General features: G+C 44.5%; 2 protein-coding genes and 1 pseudogene across 6 annotated transcripts in view; all 3 read left to right on the top strand.

Annotated features, from left to right (window-relative positions):
• The first annotated feature begins 8 nt into the window (after positions 1 to 8).
• On the top strand, positions 9 to 2075 carry LOC144312028 (small ribosomal subunit protein eS21 pseudogene; annotated as a pseudogene).
• Positions 1975 to 8666, top strand: MYOZ1 (myozenin 1). The gene is made up of 6 exons (XM_077895035.1): positions 1975 to 2082; positions 3204 to 3294; positions 4271 to 4449; positions 5990 to 6233; positions 6608 to 6773; positions 8156 to 8666. The coding sequence occupies exons 2-6, from the start codon at positions 3222 to 3224 to the stop codon at positions 8385 to 8387; spliced, it is 894 nt and encodes a 297-aa protein (XP_077751161.1). The 5' UTR covers positions 1975 to 2082; positions 3204 to 3221; the 3' UTR covers positions 8388 to 8666.
• A 6650-nt stretch (positions 8667 to 15316) lies between these two features.
• Positions 15317 to 17768, top strand: part of USP54 (ubiquitin specific peptidase 54) — a 121297-nt gene continuing 118845 nt past the window's right edge. For 2 of the 5 annotated variants that reach the window (XM_077894986.1, XM_077894985.1), the window contains exon 1: positions 15608 to 15819. The gene's annotated coding sequence lies outside the window, so the exon portion shown is untranslated. The other 3 variants (XM_077894989.1, XM_077894990.1, XM_077894993.1) reach the window with 3 other exon arrangements.

Genomic DNA, 17768 nt, shown 5'->3' with positions numbered 1-17768 from the left:
AAAGTCTTTAAAAAGAAAAGTAGAGCCTTTCTGCGCTCGAGCTCGTGGTGACAGCAGCAGGTGCGCCCTCGACATGCAGAACGACGCCAGCGAGTTCGTGGACCTGTACGTGCCGCGGAAATGCTCCGCCAGCAACCGCATCATCGGCGCCAAGGACCACGCGTCCATCCAGATGAACGTGGCCGAGGTTGACAAGTGACCGGCAGGTTCAACGGGCAGTTTAAGACCTACGCTATCTGCGGGGCCATTCGCAGGATGGGCGAGTCTGATGACTCCATCCTCCGGCTGGCCAAGGCCGACGGCATCGTTTCAAATAACTTATTTTATTTTATTTTATTTTATTTTATTTTATTTTATTTTATTTTATTTATTTTATTTTATTTTATTATTTCATTTTAGTTATTTTTTTTTTCAAAGAACTTCTGAAGGGAGAAGACCACGGATGGGGAACATTTGTCGTAAATAAACAGTAAACCCCCCCCCCAAAAAAAAAAAAAAAGAAAGTAGAAGAGAAGGCATTGGAGGCAGACTAGATAGAATTAGGACTTTTTTTTTTTTTTTTTTTTTTTGAATTAAGGACTTCTGAGAAAGAAAGTGCTATTACTCCAGTAGGGGGCATATTTGTGCAAATAACCAGGCCCAGGACCCTGATGCTTCTGCACACAGGCTCAGAATTCCAGAGGAAGGGCCCATTGAGCATAGTTGGATATTTTCTTCATTTAGGTCCTCAATCATAGGAGACCAAAACTTCAGTTTGTTTTTGTTTTTGAGAGTAGTGTGATGGTGATGACAAAATCACCATTTACCATTTGTATTTTTTCTTCTAATTGCTTCTTTGGGTTGGGATGGAATGGAGAAGGAGGACAAAAAATGAGGGATTTGGAGGCTAAACTGGTCTGGGCAGAGGTCAACTAGAAGGAGGTGGGATGACTTTTCAGACCCTGGCCTGACCCTGAAAATTTCAGGATGGGAAAAGGGCAAGGTCAGGAAGAGTGGAGAGCTGGCAGAGGGGCATTCTGGCAGCTGCAAAGTCACTTCTTAAAGTAGCCACAACAGGATGGTTATTGTAACAGAGGTGTAGCAGCAGCTGGTTACAGAATCTGAGAGGGTGGAAGAGGATCCAGGATGTTCATGCAGCTAGTGAGGAAAGGCCTGGGTAAATAACAGGCTTCCCTCAAGGAGGCTCTCAAACTTGTGCCCTTGCACAAGGGATCTTCTGAAAGAGTTTGAATGGGACAATCTAGATCCTATGGGATATGTCCTCCCTTTGAAGAAAATCCCAAGTGGGAACCCCAGAAAGTAAGGACCTGGCATGTATGTAGTTCTCAGACTTCAAAATCTATCCCGCAAAACAAACTGAACTGAGCACCCCAATAGCAAATGGGAATGAAAAGGTAAAAATTGGTCAAGTCTTCCCCACATCATCTCTGACAACATAGGAAGCACTAGATTTGGTGAACTTGGTCCCTTATTCTGCCAAGATCTGGCTTTCCCAGAGGAAAAACCAACACATCAAGGAATTTTCAATGAGCAGCCCCATTATGAACAGACTTCCTTTCCCCAAACATAGCACCTTAAGGCCTCTCACCCCCAAGATGCTCTCACATGTCCCTCCAACTCCAGCCTGGATTGGTTTTGAGTGGCTCTCCAGACATGTTCTCCAAGTTCTTGCTTTCCCACTCTGAATTCTTATCCATCACTTTCTGCTTGCTTCCTCTTTCCCTTTTAGTTTTCAATTTCTCCCTGAATGGCTTCTGTGGATCTCAGACTCTAGATGCCAAGAAAGGGGAATCCCTGGGCACACTGATCCCTGGCTCAGATAGCTTAGTGGGAGAATCCCAAAGGCCATTTGTCCCCTTCCTGAGCCTCTGGGCAAGGAGGGCGGGATCTTGGTTCCAGGGTCTCAGTACCCCCAGTGCCATTTGAGCTGCTTGTACTCATCATCTCTATTAATAACTGCCCTCCCTCCCCCACTGCCAGTGCTGCCCCCACGCCTGCCCAGCTCGAGTTCTCCGGTCACAGCAGCTCAGTCCTCCAAAGCTGCTGGACCCCAGGGAGTGCTGACCACCGCCTGAGCAGCCGGTAAGTTTCCAGCTCTATGGCCAGAGGGTCTGGAGCCCACTCTGTTGACTGCTGTATCTGTGTCTGCAATTGTGACCCTCGATCCTGGGAGAGTTGTCTCCCTCCCCTGTCTATGCTTTGTCCCCAGCTGTCTAGTTTGGGGGAGCCACAGAGTTGAAAGGAGAGGGGCCCAGGAGGGTGGGGGGAATGGACATGTTGGAGGAAGCACTGGGATCATAAGAAGGGGGTCTGAGAGGCTGGATGGGGGAAAAAGTAATCTAGTTAGAGCTGAGAGAGGTGTAGTGAATGCCCATTTAGCAGTTCCTGGAGTCTGGCCTCAGCATGCCCCATTAAGTTAGTGGAACTGCAGACGTGTTATGAAACGGGGCTCAGTAGAAGACAGTGTTTTGCTGAGTGCCAACTTCTGTCAAGGAGGAGCTGGAGTCTGCAGCTTTTCCCAGCTTGTCCCCCTCCACTGCCAGATTCTATTATTACATTCCTGTCCCCCGTCAATTCCGCACTGCTATAATATTGCTGAATTGACACACATCAGGGTTCAAATGCCCCTGGCCCTCCCCTCCACTCTAGTTCTGGGTTCTGGGGCAGGAGTGACTGAAAGGGAGCAAGGAACACTGCTGGGACCTCCCAGGCCACACTCCAACTGGCCCAATAGGGGAGCAATGACCTTTCCTTCCTATGAGAATGTTTTTGGCTGAATCTCCTCAACTCTGGCAGAACATTCCCCACCCCTGGGAGGGGGTTTGAGGAAGACTGAAGAAAGACCAGAGTTTGGAATGACACCCCTGATCTGAGAGCCCCATGAAAATAAAAACTTAAAAGTCATGCCAAGCCAATGAAACCTGGGTGCAGTGCCCTGTGTGTGTGTTGTTTGTTTTACCCATTGCTCCCAACACATACTATGTTCCTAATCCTTGTATGAGCTCTATTTAAACAGCAGGAAAGAGGTTGGTAGAAGGTAGCAGCAGAGGGTGCATCTGTACTTTCTGCCCTGCTTCCAAGAAAGGAGAAGCCCTAAAGCAATGGGTTTTCACTTTTGGGGAATAGGCCTTAACCTGAAACCCTTAACCCCAGGTTAAGAAGTATTGCCTTATTGTAGATATTCCCCTTCCCACCCTATCCAGGTTGAATCTGCCTCCACAATGCCGCTCTCAGGAACCCCAGCCCCCAACAAGAAGAGGAAATCCAGCAAGCTAATCATGGAACTCACTGGAGGTATGGCATGTTTGCACCTACCTAGTGTGGGACTTCTTGTTAAGAGCATCTTAGAAAAAAGAAAAAAAAAAAAAAAAAAAGAGCATCTTAGGCCCAAGAGTCCCAGAAAAATCATAAAATTACATATGTCTTAAGGTGAAGAGATGTGAAGAGACCAGAGAAATTCTAGGGGTGGGGGCAGGGAGAAAGAGAAAGGATTCAACACTTGACCACTCACCCTTCCACCCTTTTCACCTTGTAATCCGAGACAACAGTATCCTTGACATATCACCCAGTGCAGGTCCAGGACAACAAGACTCACAGGTCAGTGAGGTATGTTTGAGGAAGAGAATATATATGATGGCGACTGGTACACAGCGAAGTCTCAATAAATGGTTAACTTCCTTACTTTTTACCCCAGAGCTAGGGAACCTGTGTGAGCACTTAAGATGGAAAAATACTCAGGCATTTGTTTTCATGGGGGCGGGGTGGGGGGTGGGGGTGGTAGAAGTACAAGCACGTGAAGAGCTCTCCCAACACCCAGAGGCTGTCTACAGCCAGAGTTCTTTGAGGGGAAGAGAAGGGAAAAGAGTTAAGACAAATATGTATTTAGATGTGGTCAACTCCACACAGTGTTGGCCATTGGGCTTGCTCCCGCACTATAGTTTCCCCCGATGGTTCCATCTATGATGTTCCCTCAGTCCTTTTGCCCCATACTCCATGCCTCTGCCCCTTCTACCTCATTCACCCTCTCCATTCTAGTATCCCCACTGCTTCCGCTCTGCACCCCAGTTCCCACGCATTATCTTCAACTCCAAACCCAGGAAATAAAAATTTCTCACAAACAAGGTACAATTGATCAGATATCACAGACAGTCTGTGCTTCCCTCTGTGATCCTGCAGGATTCACACACGTAGTTGTGGATGGCATCTGTATTGTAAGCCTAGAAAATCCTACTTTACTCTTCTTGTTTCTTCCTCCCCACCTCCCTGGAAGGTGGACGGGAGAGCTCAGGCCTGAACTTGGGCAAGAAGATCAGTGTCCCAAGGGATGTGATGTTGGAAGAGCTGTCACTGCTCACTAATAGGGGCTCCAAGATGTTCAAACTGCGGCAGATGCGGGTAGAGAAATTTATTTATGAAAACCACCCTGATGTCTTCTCCGACAGCTCAATGGTGAGTTCAGAACTTTACAACTCTCATAGCCTACTGCCTCTTCTGGCAGCTTCTTGGTAGACCCTGAATCTCCAAAATATCACCAACCTCCCCTCCCTGCATATATATAAGCTTATTAAGATATATTAAACCCCCAACAGCTCCAGAGGGAGTCAGCCCAGGTCTGAAATTCTTAGGGCCAGCAAGCGGGCGGGTACACCCTCAGGGAGAAAGTCCCTTCCCAGTATGGATAAGTGTTAAAGATAGACTTGCCAGATAAGACACAGAACACCAAGTCCTGTATTCTAAAGTTGAGATATACGCAAATAATTTTTTAGTAAAGTACGTCTCGTGAAATATTTGGGACATAAAAATTCAATTCAATTCAATTCAATTTTAAAAATACAGGATACAGTTAAATTTTCATTTTAAATATGCGATGAATACTCTCTTACATATAAATATGTCCCATGCAATATTTGGAGTGTAATTATAGTAAAAAAGTATTTGTTGTATATCTGAGATTCAAATTTAACTGGTGTCCTCTGATTTTATTTGATAAATCTGGCAACCCTAGAAAGAGTTAAGGACTTTCTATAACCATCTCCTTGAGCCATTCTTTTATTTGAAGAATCTGTCTAAGGACTCCATGAAACTATCCGCTAATGTCCCCTAGTGAGGATTCTTTTCCCAAGAGAAGTAGGGATTGGAAAGGTGCCAGGCACAAGATGTTATAGCTGAGAAGGAGGAGATCTTCTCCATTACCTTTCTTCCCCCTCCACCTTTGCTGGGCAGCCAGGGGGAAGTGGAAATAGATGCCTACGTGGGGCCAGAGGCAGGAGTGTCCGTCATTGGCCCTTAAGTGAGAAGCAGAGCAAAAGTGCTGAGCTGGTCATATCTAACTTTAGGAAGCCAAAAGCTCTCCTCCCTGGCTGGGTCTGATTACACTGGTTGGAACAGAGGGGTGTACATGGTGGGGTGGCTAGGAGAGCCTCCTGAAGGAGTTGGTGGGGTTATTTTTAGTCTTTGGGGCTGAATCCAGGGTTGCCCTTTTGATCACCCTTCCCCCTACCTGCTACAGTTTCATGGTCAGGAAGTCCTGGTTCCATGGACACCGAGAGGAGAAAGGAAAAGGAAGAAAAAGAGAAAGAAGAGAGTTCTGTTTGTTAGACAGGATTAAAGAAGGGGAGAGGACAGAGGTCTCTCTAGCTCTTCAAAGGAAGCCACCTTACCCTTTTACATTTTAGCTGAGCAGAAATCTTGGTCCTCTGTCTTGGTAATGTTAGGAAAGGAAAAGTGTAGAGAATGAGTTGTCCATCATAAGGTGTAATTGTAGGAAATCTGAGCCAGGGGGCGTCCTCTCCCTTAAGGAAGGTTTAATTCCTCTCAGCCAGGCTATCCACTGTCCTTCCACCTATTGGAGGTGGAATCTCTGAGGATTCAGTGTCTTCTGGTTAGCCACTGTCTCTGACCGTCTCCTCCTTGCTATGCACACCTGCATCTTTGTATATTCCCCATACCCATTGCCTAATCTTTCCTTCACTTTGTCCTTTCTTTTCAGGATCACTTCCAGAAGTTCCTTCCCACTGTTGGGGGACAGCTGGGCACAGCTGGTCAGGGATTCTCCTACAGCAAAGGCAGCAGTGGAGGCCAGGCCGGGGGAAGTGGCTCTGCCACACATCATGGCTCTGACCAGCATCACCATCAGGGCTCTGGGTCTGGATCTGGGGGTACAGGTGGTCCTGGGGGCCAGACTGGCAAAGGAGGAGCTGCTGGAACAGCAGGGGTTGGCGAGACAGGAACAGGCAAGTATCCTTACCCAAGAGTAATGTGTCTGGTCCCTAGAGCAGAGATATTCCCAGGAATGAGGCCTGGGCTGGGTTTAGGGAACAAGGGAGGCCTGTGGAGATACCTAGATGGATTCTCTGGGCCCAGGAGAAAACTGAGTTGTGTCTGTTTCACCCGGAAGCCTTATCTTTCAGTCGCCTTTCTGGCTTTTCAGTTTCAGTCACAGATCCGACCCCAGGCTGTCATTTTTCCACAAAACTAGCACAGTTACCAGGATGTTATATCTTTGGTCTCAGGCCTCAACAACTTCCCTAGTGGAGGACTGTAAGACTAACTTCCACTGGCTACTAACCATTATTATTGACTTAATTTTCTCTCCTGTGGCTGCCAGGAGACCAGACGGGTGGAGAAGGAAAACATATCACTGTGTTCAAGACCTATATTTCCCCATGGGAGAGAGCCATGGGGGTGGACTCTCAGCAGAAAGTGGAGCTTGGCATCGACTTACTGGCCTATGGGGCCAAACCTGAACTTCCCCAATATAAGTCCTTTAACAGGTAGGGGTTATGAAGGAGGAACCAGATGCATTCCAGTATGTGGCATAGTGTCCTCAGCTGGGATGGAGACTTTAGTTCTTATGTTCCAGAAGGAAGCTGAGGAGGGAGGGAAGGAACATGGGAGCCCTAACTGGAGGTCTTTGCTTTTTTCACTTGAGTCCAGAGGAACAGTGCAGTCTGATGAAGGAAATGTTTGCTGGGAGGCAAGATTTTAGTTCACTCTGCCACTTACTAGTTGTTCTGAGCAAGGGAAAGTCACCCTACTTCTGAGCCTTGGTTGCCTTGCTGTAAAATGGGAATAATATAGGGGCACCTGGGTGGTTCAGTAGGTTAAAGGTCTGCCCTCTGCTCAGGTCATGGTCCTGGGGTCCTGGGATAGAGCTCCATGTTGGGTTCCCTGTGCTAGTGGGGAGTCTGCTTTTCCCTCTCCCTCTGCACTTCTCCACTGTTTGTGCTTTCACTCTGTCTCTCTCAAGTGAATAAATAAGAAATCTTAAAAAAGAGCGGGGGGGAATAGTGTATTAGATATTTAAAGTACACTGGAGGTTCCTTTCTTTCAAGGTTAGGATTCCGTTATTGTTCTTGTAGGATTCCATTACTGTTCAATTTTTTTATACTCTAGTAAAGCTTAAGTATCTATTCTTTTGGAATTTGGCTTCTCTAGACTGTGGATAGGAGATCTATGTGAAAGCAGAATAAGGAAAAAAAAAAAAAGCAGAATAAGGAAACACTAGAGAAGCATTTTGCATTTGATCCTAAGAATCCTGAATTTTCCAGGCAATGCTAATTCTTCTCACTAGGCCATGGCTATCCACTGGAAGTGGGGTAGGAGTTGTGTGTGTGTGTGGGGGGGGGAGGGTATCTTTACATTGTAATTTAAGGTGGTCTCAGACGACCCTTGGTTCTATAGTGTCTGAGTCACAACCCTCCATGAAGCTCTCTATCCAGTACCCACTACACCTCTTTTCTCATTATTAGCTCTGGGGAAACAAGCAAACCAGGAATGGAGTACTAAAGGAGAAGAAGAATAAGGAGTGCAGAAGCAATCTTTTTTTCTTTTTTTTTTAAGATTTTATTTATCCGTTAGAGAGAGAGAGAGAGAGAGAGAGCATGAGCTGGGGGAGGGGTAGAGGGAGAGGCATAGGGAGAAGCAGACTCCCCACTTAGTATAGAGCCAAACACTGAGTTCAATCCCAGGACCCTGAGATCATGACCTGAGCCGGAGTCAGCCACATAGCGGACTGAGCCACCCAGGCACTGGGCAGAAGCAATCTTAAACTAAAATTCACAAACTTCCCCATTCTCAAAACAGGGTAACATCTTATTGATAAAGCTGTTCCTTTTATCCTGGTTTTTAATTAAATAATGTGTCCCCTTTTCAGGACAGCAATGCCTTATGGTGGATATGAGAAGGCCTCCAAACGCATGACCTTCCAGATGCCCAAGTTTGACCTGGGGCCCCTACTGAGTGAACCCTTGGTCCTCTACAACCAGAGCCTCTCCAACAGGCCTTCTTTCAATCGAACCCCTATTCCTTGGCTGAGCTCTGGGGAACCAGTAGATTACAATGTGGATATTGGCATCCCCTTGGATGGAGAAACAGAGGAGCTGTGAGGTGTTTCCTCCTCTACTTTGTATCAATTTTCTCTTCTCATGTTCAATTTGAAAGGGAATGCTAAGCAGGATGTCCCTACTGTAAATCCAGTATCCTGGTGGGAATGGAGGGAAAAAGGAGGGAAATATCTATCTTTCCAGTCTTCACTCCAAGTCCCCACTCCAAGCATCCTTCCTCACCAGCTCAGAGCTCCCCTTCTACTTGCTCTGTATGGAACCTGTTCTTTTATGGAATTTGCTCTGCCACCGGTAACAGTCAATAAACTTCAAGGAAATGAACTCATTCTTCCTCTGATATTTAAGGGCAGATGAAAATTGAAGCTAACAATGCACAGAGACTAATTAAAGTCAAGTACTAAGCATTCATTATTCAGACTTCAAGACCAAACCTGAGCTCTGGTTGCTTATACACCCACACCCACATCCACACCCACGAGACCATATTCATAGGTATATACAAAGACATAATTATTCAAGAGTAAAGACAATCGTGCACAAACACATGTGTTGGCCCATATGTGGGCAAAGCTAAGAAGCTATTGTGTGCTGTGGTTAGGAAGTAGATGTTGGTGACGCTAGTGTTAGCTCTCTTTGTGTAGCTGACTAGAGATTGGGATGGTCGGGATTACCCAAATATCACAGAACTAGAGCATGCCATAAAGTCTCAGATGACAATAGAATAGCCTGAGGAATATGTGGGTCACAGTTTATAGATTCCTGAAAGGATGACATACAGTAGAGAGCCATGTTAGAATCCAGAAGAAAGTGGGAGAAACCAGGCATACAGTATGCCTAGTTCTGTGTGAACACATCAAGAAAAGATCTAGGGGTCACAAGGGCACTTCAGTGGTGTTCAGAAAGCACTATAATTGGGGAAAAAACCATGACAATCCATTAGGGATGAGCAACAATCCTATTTTTTAAAAAGATTTTATTTATTTGTTCATAAGAGACACAGAGAGAGGCAGAGGCACAGGCAGAGGGAGAAGCAGGCTCCATGCAGGGAGCCTGATGTGGGACTCGATCCCGGGACTCCGGGATCATGCCCTGAGCCGAAGGCACCCAGGCATCCCCAGTGCTATTTTCATTTTTATTTATTTTTATTTTTATTTCAAGCATGTGGTTTCTTTAGAGTCCCAGACTTACCTGTGTTCCACAAAATGAGAGTGATGCAGACCAGGAAGAATAAAGAGATGGTTTAATAGGATCTGGGAAAATAACTTCTGAGGAGTGCTGGCTGAATTCAGCCAACTCCAGGGGCCATTAACGATTTTACTAAGTTGCTAGACTTTGCATAGATGGATCCAATTTTCACGGACCTTGGGCCACATAACATTTACCATCATCATTTTCCTTTACAACCTGAACACATTTCAGGGATTCATACTTCCTCTAAACTTGTACACAAAACTCTATTTCTGTATTTTTTTTAAAGGATTTTATATTTAAGTAATCTCCACAACCAAAGTGGGGCTTGAACTCACAATCCTAAGATCAAGAATCATACACTCAGGATCCCTGGGTGGCTCAGCGGTTTAGCGCCTGCCTTTGGCCCAGGGCATGATCCTGGAGTCCCGGGATCAAGTCCCACGTCAGGCTCCCTGCATGGAGCCTGTTTCTCCCTCTGCCTGTGTCTCTGCCCCCCCGCCCCTCTCTGTCTTTCATGAATAAATGAATTTTTAAAATCTTAAAAAAAAGTCATTCAAAAAATAATAATAATCATATACTCTACTGACTGGGCCAGCCAGGGTGCCACCTCTTTTTTTAAGTTACTTTTAAGTTACTGTTTATTATTTGCAAAAAGTAGTTGTGCTAAATGTTACAATGCTTATACTATATACATTTTAATGTAGTGCACACAAATTTTATTTTTTTAAAGATTTATTTGAGAGAGAGAGAGAGAGTGTGAGTGAGGGGAAGGGCAAAGGGAGAGGGAGAGAAAAACTCTCAAGCAGATTCTCTACTGAGTGCAGAGCTCAATGTGTGACTCGCTTTCACAACCCTGAGATCATAACCTGAGCTGAAACTAAAAGTCGTATGCTTAACTGACTCAACCACCCAGACAACCTGCACATGCAAATTTTATTTTTTATATTTATTTTTTTTTAGATTTTTTAATTTACTCATGACAGAGACACAGAGAGAGAGGCAGAGAGGCAGAGATCCCCGGTCTCCAGGATCACGCCCTGGGCTGAAGGCAGCACTAAACCGCTGAGCCACCCAGGCTGCCCCACATGCAAATTTTAAATTGAAAGATTAATTTATTACTATTTTGAAATTCAATTTAGTTAATATACAGTGTATTTTTAGTTTCAGGGGTAGAATTTAGTGATTCATCAGTTGCATTTGTAACACTCAGGGCTCATTACTTCACGTGCCCTCCTTTTTTATTTTTTAAAGATTTTATTTATTCATAGAGATGCAGAGAGCTAGCGAGAAAGAGAGTCAGAGACACAGGTAGAGGGAGAAGCAGGCTCCGTGCAGAGAGCCTGATGTGGGACTCTATCCAGGGTCTCCAGGATCACGCCCTGGGCTGCAGGCGGCGCTAAACCGCTGCGCCACCGGGGCTGCCCTTCACGTGCCCTCCTTAATGCCCATCACCCAATTACTCCATCCCCCCACCTATTTGTTTGTTCCCTATAGTTAAGGGTCTCTTGTGGTTTGCCTCCCTTTCTGCTTTTATGTTATTTAAAAAAAAGATTTTATTTATTTATTCATGAGAGACACACAGAGAGAGGCAGAGACACAGGCAGAAGTAGGCTCCATGCAGGGAGCCTGATGTGGGACTCGATCCTGGGACCCCAGGATCACGCCCTGAGGTAAAGGCGGACGCTCAACCTCTGAGCCACTCAGGCATCCCTGTTTTGTTATTTTATTTTTCTTTTCCTTCATGTTCATGTGTTTTGTTTCTTTCTTTTCTTTTCTTTTCTTTTTTTTTATGATAGTCACAGAGAGAGAGAGAGGCAGAGACACAGGCAGAGGGAGAAGCAGGCTCCATGCACCGGGAGCCCGATGTGGGATTCGATCCCGGGTCTCCAGGATCGCGCCCTGGGCCAAAGGCAGGCGCCAAACCGCTGCGCCACCCAGGGATCCCTGTTTTGTTTCTTAAATTCCAAATGAGTGAAATCATATATTTGTCTTTTTCTAATTTATTTTACTTCACATAATACCCTCTAGTTCCATCCATGTTGTTGCAAATGGCAAGATTTCATTCTTTTTGATGGCTGAGTAACAGTCCCCACTCTTTTTCTAAAGATTTTTCTGTGTGTATTTTTCTAAGGTGAGTGTTGCCATAGGTTGGATTTCCCCCCAAATAGACCTTGAGGCAAAGATTTGGGTGTATATAATTCTAGAAGGTTAGATGGTGATCCCAGAAATCCAAACAGTGTAAAGGAGTGAGAAGAAAGCTAGTAAAGTACTTTGGGCAATTGGAGTTGAATCCCATTTGGTACAATCTGAGAAAAATGCTATTCAAAGTGTGGTCTGTAGACTGGCAGCTTCATTATTTCCTGCGAGATTGATTAAAATGCCAACTCAAGAAAGAATCTGTGTCTTTGATATCTCCAAGCGATTCGTATGTGTTACTAAATTTTAAGAAACACTACAATAGAACAGACCCCATAATTGCCCCACTGAGGGGGTGAGGAACTGTACTGTTTTGCCACCGAATCCCATCTTGCATCGGTTGCAGATTGCTAGCGGGAATGTTAACTTTGCTGGCTCTTCCAGGCAAATAAATACTCAGGTGTTTGAGGTAGGAAGCTATGGACTTGTACTGTCTACCAAAGCTGTAGTAAGTTCTGCAGTGGGATGAGGAAATACAGGCAGGGCACCGACAGGATCTGTATAAGGGTTCATAGTTTTCATCAGATTTTCACATTTAAAAGTCTGTACCTCCCCCAAAAGTTAAGGAACTATATGCTCCCCCACTTTGCACCCACCCCCAGGTCTATATTCCTTCAATAAATGTTTATTGAGTGCCTACTGATACCAGGTATTATGTCAGGCATCAGCTATACAAAGACACATAACAACTTTCTTGTGACATAGAGATTTCAGAGTCAATCATAAAATAATTGTTAAAAGCCTACTCTTAAAGTTGGGGTAAAAAAAAAGTCCAAGGTCTGCTAGTTAACAGCTCTGGGAGCCTAGAAACTTAATTTTTCCATGCTAGGGTGTCTGAAATCCTAAATATAACAAAAAATCATGTCACAAGCTTATTAATTTACAGGGAGCTGAGGTTGGTTGTAAAATTACTTTCTCAGTAGAGAATTCTACTTGTAAGTCAAATTATTATCAGAGGTTGCAATGGTGGTTCTCTTTTTCCTTTAAAAAATTTTAAATTTAAATTCAGTTTAATTAACATACATTGTATTATTAGTTTCAGAGGCAGAATTTAGTGATTCATCAGTTGCTTATAACATCCAGTGGGCAGCCCTGGTGGTGCAGCGGTTTAGTGCCGCTTACAGCCTGGGGTGTGATCCTGGAGACCTGGGACTGAGTCCCACGTCTGGCTCCCTGCATGGAGCCTGCTTCTCCTGCTGCCTGTGTCTCTGCCTCTCTCTCTGAATAAATAAATAAAATATTAAAAAAAAAATCCAGTACTCATTACTTCAAGTGACCTCCTAAATGTGCATTGCCCAATTACCCCATTCCACTTCAATGGTGGTTTAATGTGATAAGTGCACACTTGCACAGGATACAGCCAGTGGAATCCTCGAGGTTTGCTATGTCTTTATTTAGGCACTATTCTGTTAAAAAATCTTTTCTTTTTAAAAACATTTTATTTATTTATTCATGAGAGACACAGAAAGAGAGGCAGAGACATAGGCAGAGGGAGAAGCAGGCTCGGTGCAGGGAGCGGGATGTGGGACTTGATCCCAGAACTCCAGCCTCACTCCCTGAGCCAAAGGCAGATGCTCAACTACTGAGCCACCCAGGCATCCCTTAAAAAAATCTTTTCTTCAAAAATATTTCATATATTTGAATGCCACAGTTCACAGAGACCACACATTGGCAGCAGAGCTGGCTGTCTATACTGCTCATAGACATTTTATGTTTGTCATCATTTTTTTAAAACTCAGGAGCTCAGGGGAGTTGTCCTGAGTTATGAGCTTGTACTCTCTAATGAGTCCTAGTCCCCACTACTACCTACTGTTATAGTAGGTCATCTTTTATTGTTACTTACCTAGCTTCTGCAGTCATTTGAATCAGCCACTTCAAAAGGAATTTCTTCTACATAAAACACAATGGCCAAAGTCATCCCCCTAAAGTTACCCTAAAGATAGGGTATTCCCTAGTGTATTGTCTAGAGCTTTCCTTTCCAATACTAGTCAGTAGTCACATATAAGTATTGAGCTCTTGAAATGTGCCTAGTTCAAGTTGAGATGCTCTGTAAATATAAAAACTAGATTCTGAAGACTCAATATGAAAAAAGTAAAATGTCTCAATAATTAAAAAATATTCAAAAAAATGACTTAAAATATTGATTACATGTTGAAATATTTTGAATATGTTGGGTTAAATTACCAAAACTAATTTCGTATTTCTTACTTTTTGAAAACGTGGCCACTTGAAATCTTAAGTTGCATAATGCAACTCGCAATATATTTCTACTAGACAGCATTGGTCTAGACCATGAGAACTATTCAGGGGCTCTGAGGGTAGAAAGTGAATTTCCCACCTATTCTTTCCTTTTTTTTTTTTTTTAATTATATTTATTTATTTATGAAAGACAGAGAGAGAGAGAGAGAGAGAGAGAGAGGCAGAGACACAAGCAGGCTCCATGCAGGGAGCCCGACGTGGGGCTCTATTCTGGGTCTCCAGGATCACACCCTGGGCCGAAGGGGGCGCTAAACCGCTGAGCCACCCGGGGCTGCCCCCGCTTATTCTATTTTCTTATTTGTTCCTCTCTGCTTTACTCTTGTTCAGCAACGTTTTTTCTTGTTATTTTAAGTTAAGTGCAGTAGTGAGAACGGGGAAAACAGCAGAACAAGGAGTTTGGGGACTCCTGGGTGTCTCATCGGTGGAGCGTCTGCCTTCAGCCCAGGGAGTGACCCCGCAGCTCCCTGCATGGAGCCTGCTCCTCCCTCTGCCTGTGTCTCTGCCTCTCTCTGTCTCTCATGAATAAATAAGTAAAATCTTAAAAAAAAAAAAAAAAAAAAAGAACAAGGAGTTTGACTTGTAACTGAATAACCAGTTGAGATAATTCACTACCTTCGGATCAGCTTCACCAACATTCTTCAAATCCATCTTCTGTTCTAGATGCTATTGAGTCTGCATTTACCCTTGTGTGAGAGCAGAGAGAAGGGCCTACAACTAAATGTTGAGTCAGGCATTAAGGATGTATCCACAGAGTGCAAGCAACAAGTGCAAAGTCCAAATCATCCATCAGTGCGGTTCCGTTCCGAATCCAAGGCCATACACCTGGGCTTATGTTTGATTTTTTTTTTTTTTTTAACTTTTGTTTCCTATTTTGGTTGGGCAAACTGCTAAGAGGTGGGGAACCCATAAGTAAACCAATATTTCTGTGAAACCAAATACCACTTGCAAACCAGTGTGAGAAGAACGGATGAAAACTTGAAGGTTACGAGGAGATGCTAAGGTCAGACTTGATCCCTCCATCTCTAACCACTCCGCATGCATAAGGGGGAAAAAAAAATGCCAGGGAGAGGGAACTTCCCGCTGAAGGAAGACACTGCTCTTTGAGGCACTTGGAGAAGAGAAGGCCACATCCCTAAAGTTATTCCAGTGTAGGGTTCGCCATACTAACTCCCCCCGGCTGAGCCCGTTCTCCCTGCAATACTTTTCCGACTCTCTGGCTCCGGAGTCTTGCGCACCCTCGCCCACCACCAGACCTGCCCAGGCCACCCTACAACGCTTGGCGGCCGCCATTTTACACACTACTATCGCGAGATATACTTAGCCTTCTCGAGCCTGACTCGTTTACTTTCTTGAGAGAGGCTCTTCTCGGCTGTTCTCGCCGTTAGCTGAGGAAAGTGTCGCGAGAGCTGGTTGCCTTGGCTCCCCGTAGCTATAGCAGCCGCGGCGGTTAAGGATGCGGCGGCAGGAGCAGTGAGTGCGACACCCTCAGGGGGGCGGGGTCGGAGGTAACGGGGTGCAGGGGTAACCCTGTTTGAGGGGATAGGTCGGGAGGAATGGGCCGGCGTGTGACGTGCGGGGGAGAACCCGGGTCCGGGTGGGTACAGGGACCTGACGCCGGTCTGCACTAGGGCACTCAGGGAGGGCTGGAGCTGCTGTGAGGTCCAGTGGGAGGGACCGGGGTGTAGTAGGGTTCAAGGGGCAGGGGCCGGAGCTTGGAGGGTGTGTGCGCGTTGGTAGGAAGAGGGTTCCGCGGACTCAGAACTGGATAAAGGGACCGGACTACAGCGAGGAATAAGTGAGAAGAAATGGGGGTACTGCGAAGAGGAGGGTATGTCGAGCACGGAGGTTGGGCCCCGTTTGCTTTGCACTTGGGGGGAGTGGGGGGGCCCGGTGTCGGACCCTTCGCAGCTCCCGGGGGCCCCCCGCACGCTGGTCCAGGACTGCGCGCCGGGACCTGGGTCCTGAATGGCGTGGCGGGAATGGTGGCGTCCGGGACCTCCACCACCACCCGCCCCTTCCAAGGAAATTCCCCGCAGACTATGAGATGTGGAAGTAGGGTCCTGGTGAACTACTACTAGTTGGTAAGGTTCTTTCTGCGGAGAGACTGCGAGTGGGATCATGAGTGATTGCTGCTGTAAAGCGTGGGGTGGGGGCGGGAGAGAAACTCCCGAGGAAAAAAAAAAACAAACTAAGATGTTCTTCCTCTGGAGCGTATTGAGTTGGAAAAAGGGGTGTGTGTATGCTGAGATCACGTTTCTTCCCAGATTTATTCAAGTATAGCATTCCTTTACGGTGTACTTAAGAAATTATACATGCAGTACAAAACCAGTTTAGCTGATACAGTGAAACAATGTATTAAGCCTTCCACGGATGTAATTTAAAAACTAAGAAAAGTGTTTTAATTGCAGCAGCAGCAGCAGGCTGCACACTAGGGATAGTTTTAGTTAACTTGAATATAAAACTTAGTGTTCCCAAAGTGTGCATATTCAGATTATTTGCCTTTTAAGAAATGGGTGAGTTTGTTTTTTTTTTTTTTTTTCTTTTTTTTTTTTTTTTGAGACAGAACAAATTTTGAGTATCTGCTAATCTGGGAATAAAAGAAGTCTCCCAGGAGTTAAAATCAAGGAGAGGGCAAAATACTTAGTTTCTGAATCTCAGGATTGTTTTGTGGAGACAGGACCACTTTGGACCACTTTGCTCCTGAACTCTTATTTCTAGTGGAAACAATGGCTTCAATTCAGGCGTAAAAATAATTTACCTATTTCAGTTTACAGATACAAACTTTCTGATAATTTTTCTCACTATCTTTTGTAGGTATAAATTTGCAGGGGTTAACCTCTCTTTTAATTATGTAACTGGATTTTTCCATGTTGAGGTTCACAAATTCATTAATTAGAATAATGTCTTTTAAATCCTTCTGGTACTAGCCTTGATACAGTTAGTCTTTAAATCTATTTATTTGATATGTGTTAGACTAAAATTTTTAATTTGTAACATTAAGAGCTAAACTCCAAAGTAGAAGTACTTTTCTGAGGCAAGATACAGCTTTATGTGATTGGGTCCAAAAGATTTCTGCACGAATCCATTAAGGAGCTTTACTGAGTTCCTATTATGTATAGTGCACTGTGTTAGACAGTGTGTGTGTGGGGGTGGAGATTAATTCATTCATTTGTCCATTCAACAAACATTTATTTGAGACCTATTTTGTGTGATTGCCAAGTCTTCAGGATACAAATACAAGTAAGCCTTGCTCTCTGCCTTGCAATGTTTAGAACCTAGAAAGGGAGAGTGACAGGGAAACAAATAATTACAATGTAATAAGCATGATGTAGAAACCAAGCTTATGAAACAAGGTTCTGGCCCTCAGGAGTTTACCTGGTTGACAAGACCAAAAAGGAAGAAATGATTTTAAAAATCACAAACCATTAACCAAATTCTAAACTGTGTTGCATCAGTAGATCATGTTTCTCAAAAGAGATAAACATTACAATGAAAGCTTGAGAAAATTCACAGATCATTTCATAATTTAAGTCTTTTTTTGTACTCTTTTTTTTTTTTTTTAAGATTTTATTTATTTATTCATGAGAGACAGAGGCAGAGGGAGAAGCAGGTTCCATGCAGGGAGCCCAATGTGGGACTCGATCCCTGGACTCCAGGATCACGCCCTGAGCCAAAGGTAGATGCTTAACCTCTGAGTCATCCAGATGTCCCTTTTTTTTTTTTTTTTGTACTCTTTTAAAATAAATATGACTATATGTTCTTAAGTCAATAATAGGC

This window comes from Canis aureus, chromosome 4, assembly GCF_053574225.1.
Source record: "Canis aureus isolate CA01 chromosome 4, VMU_Caureus_v.1.0, whole genome shotgun sequence".
NCBI classification, from domain to species: Eukaryota; Metazoa; Chordata; class Mammalia; order Carnivora; family Canidae; genus Canis; species Canis aureus.
This window is presented reverse-complemented; position numbering and strand designations above follow the sequence as displayed.

Excerpts from the sequence above, each read along its gene's own strand:
- MYOZ1 (XM_077895035.1), top strand. The coding sequence starts at position 3,222 with ATGCCGCTCTCAGGAACCCCAGCCCCCAACAAGAAGAGGAAATCCAGC. Across the intron at positions 3,295-4,270 it reads AATCATGGAACTCACTGGAG|GTGGACGGGAGAGCTCAGGC; the intron begins GTATGGCATGTT and ends CCTCCCTGGAAG. Across the intron at positions 6,774-8,155 it reads CAATATAAGTCCTTTAACAG|GACAGCAATGCCTTATGGTG; the intron begins GTAGGGGTTATG and ends TCCCCTTTTCAG.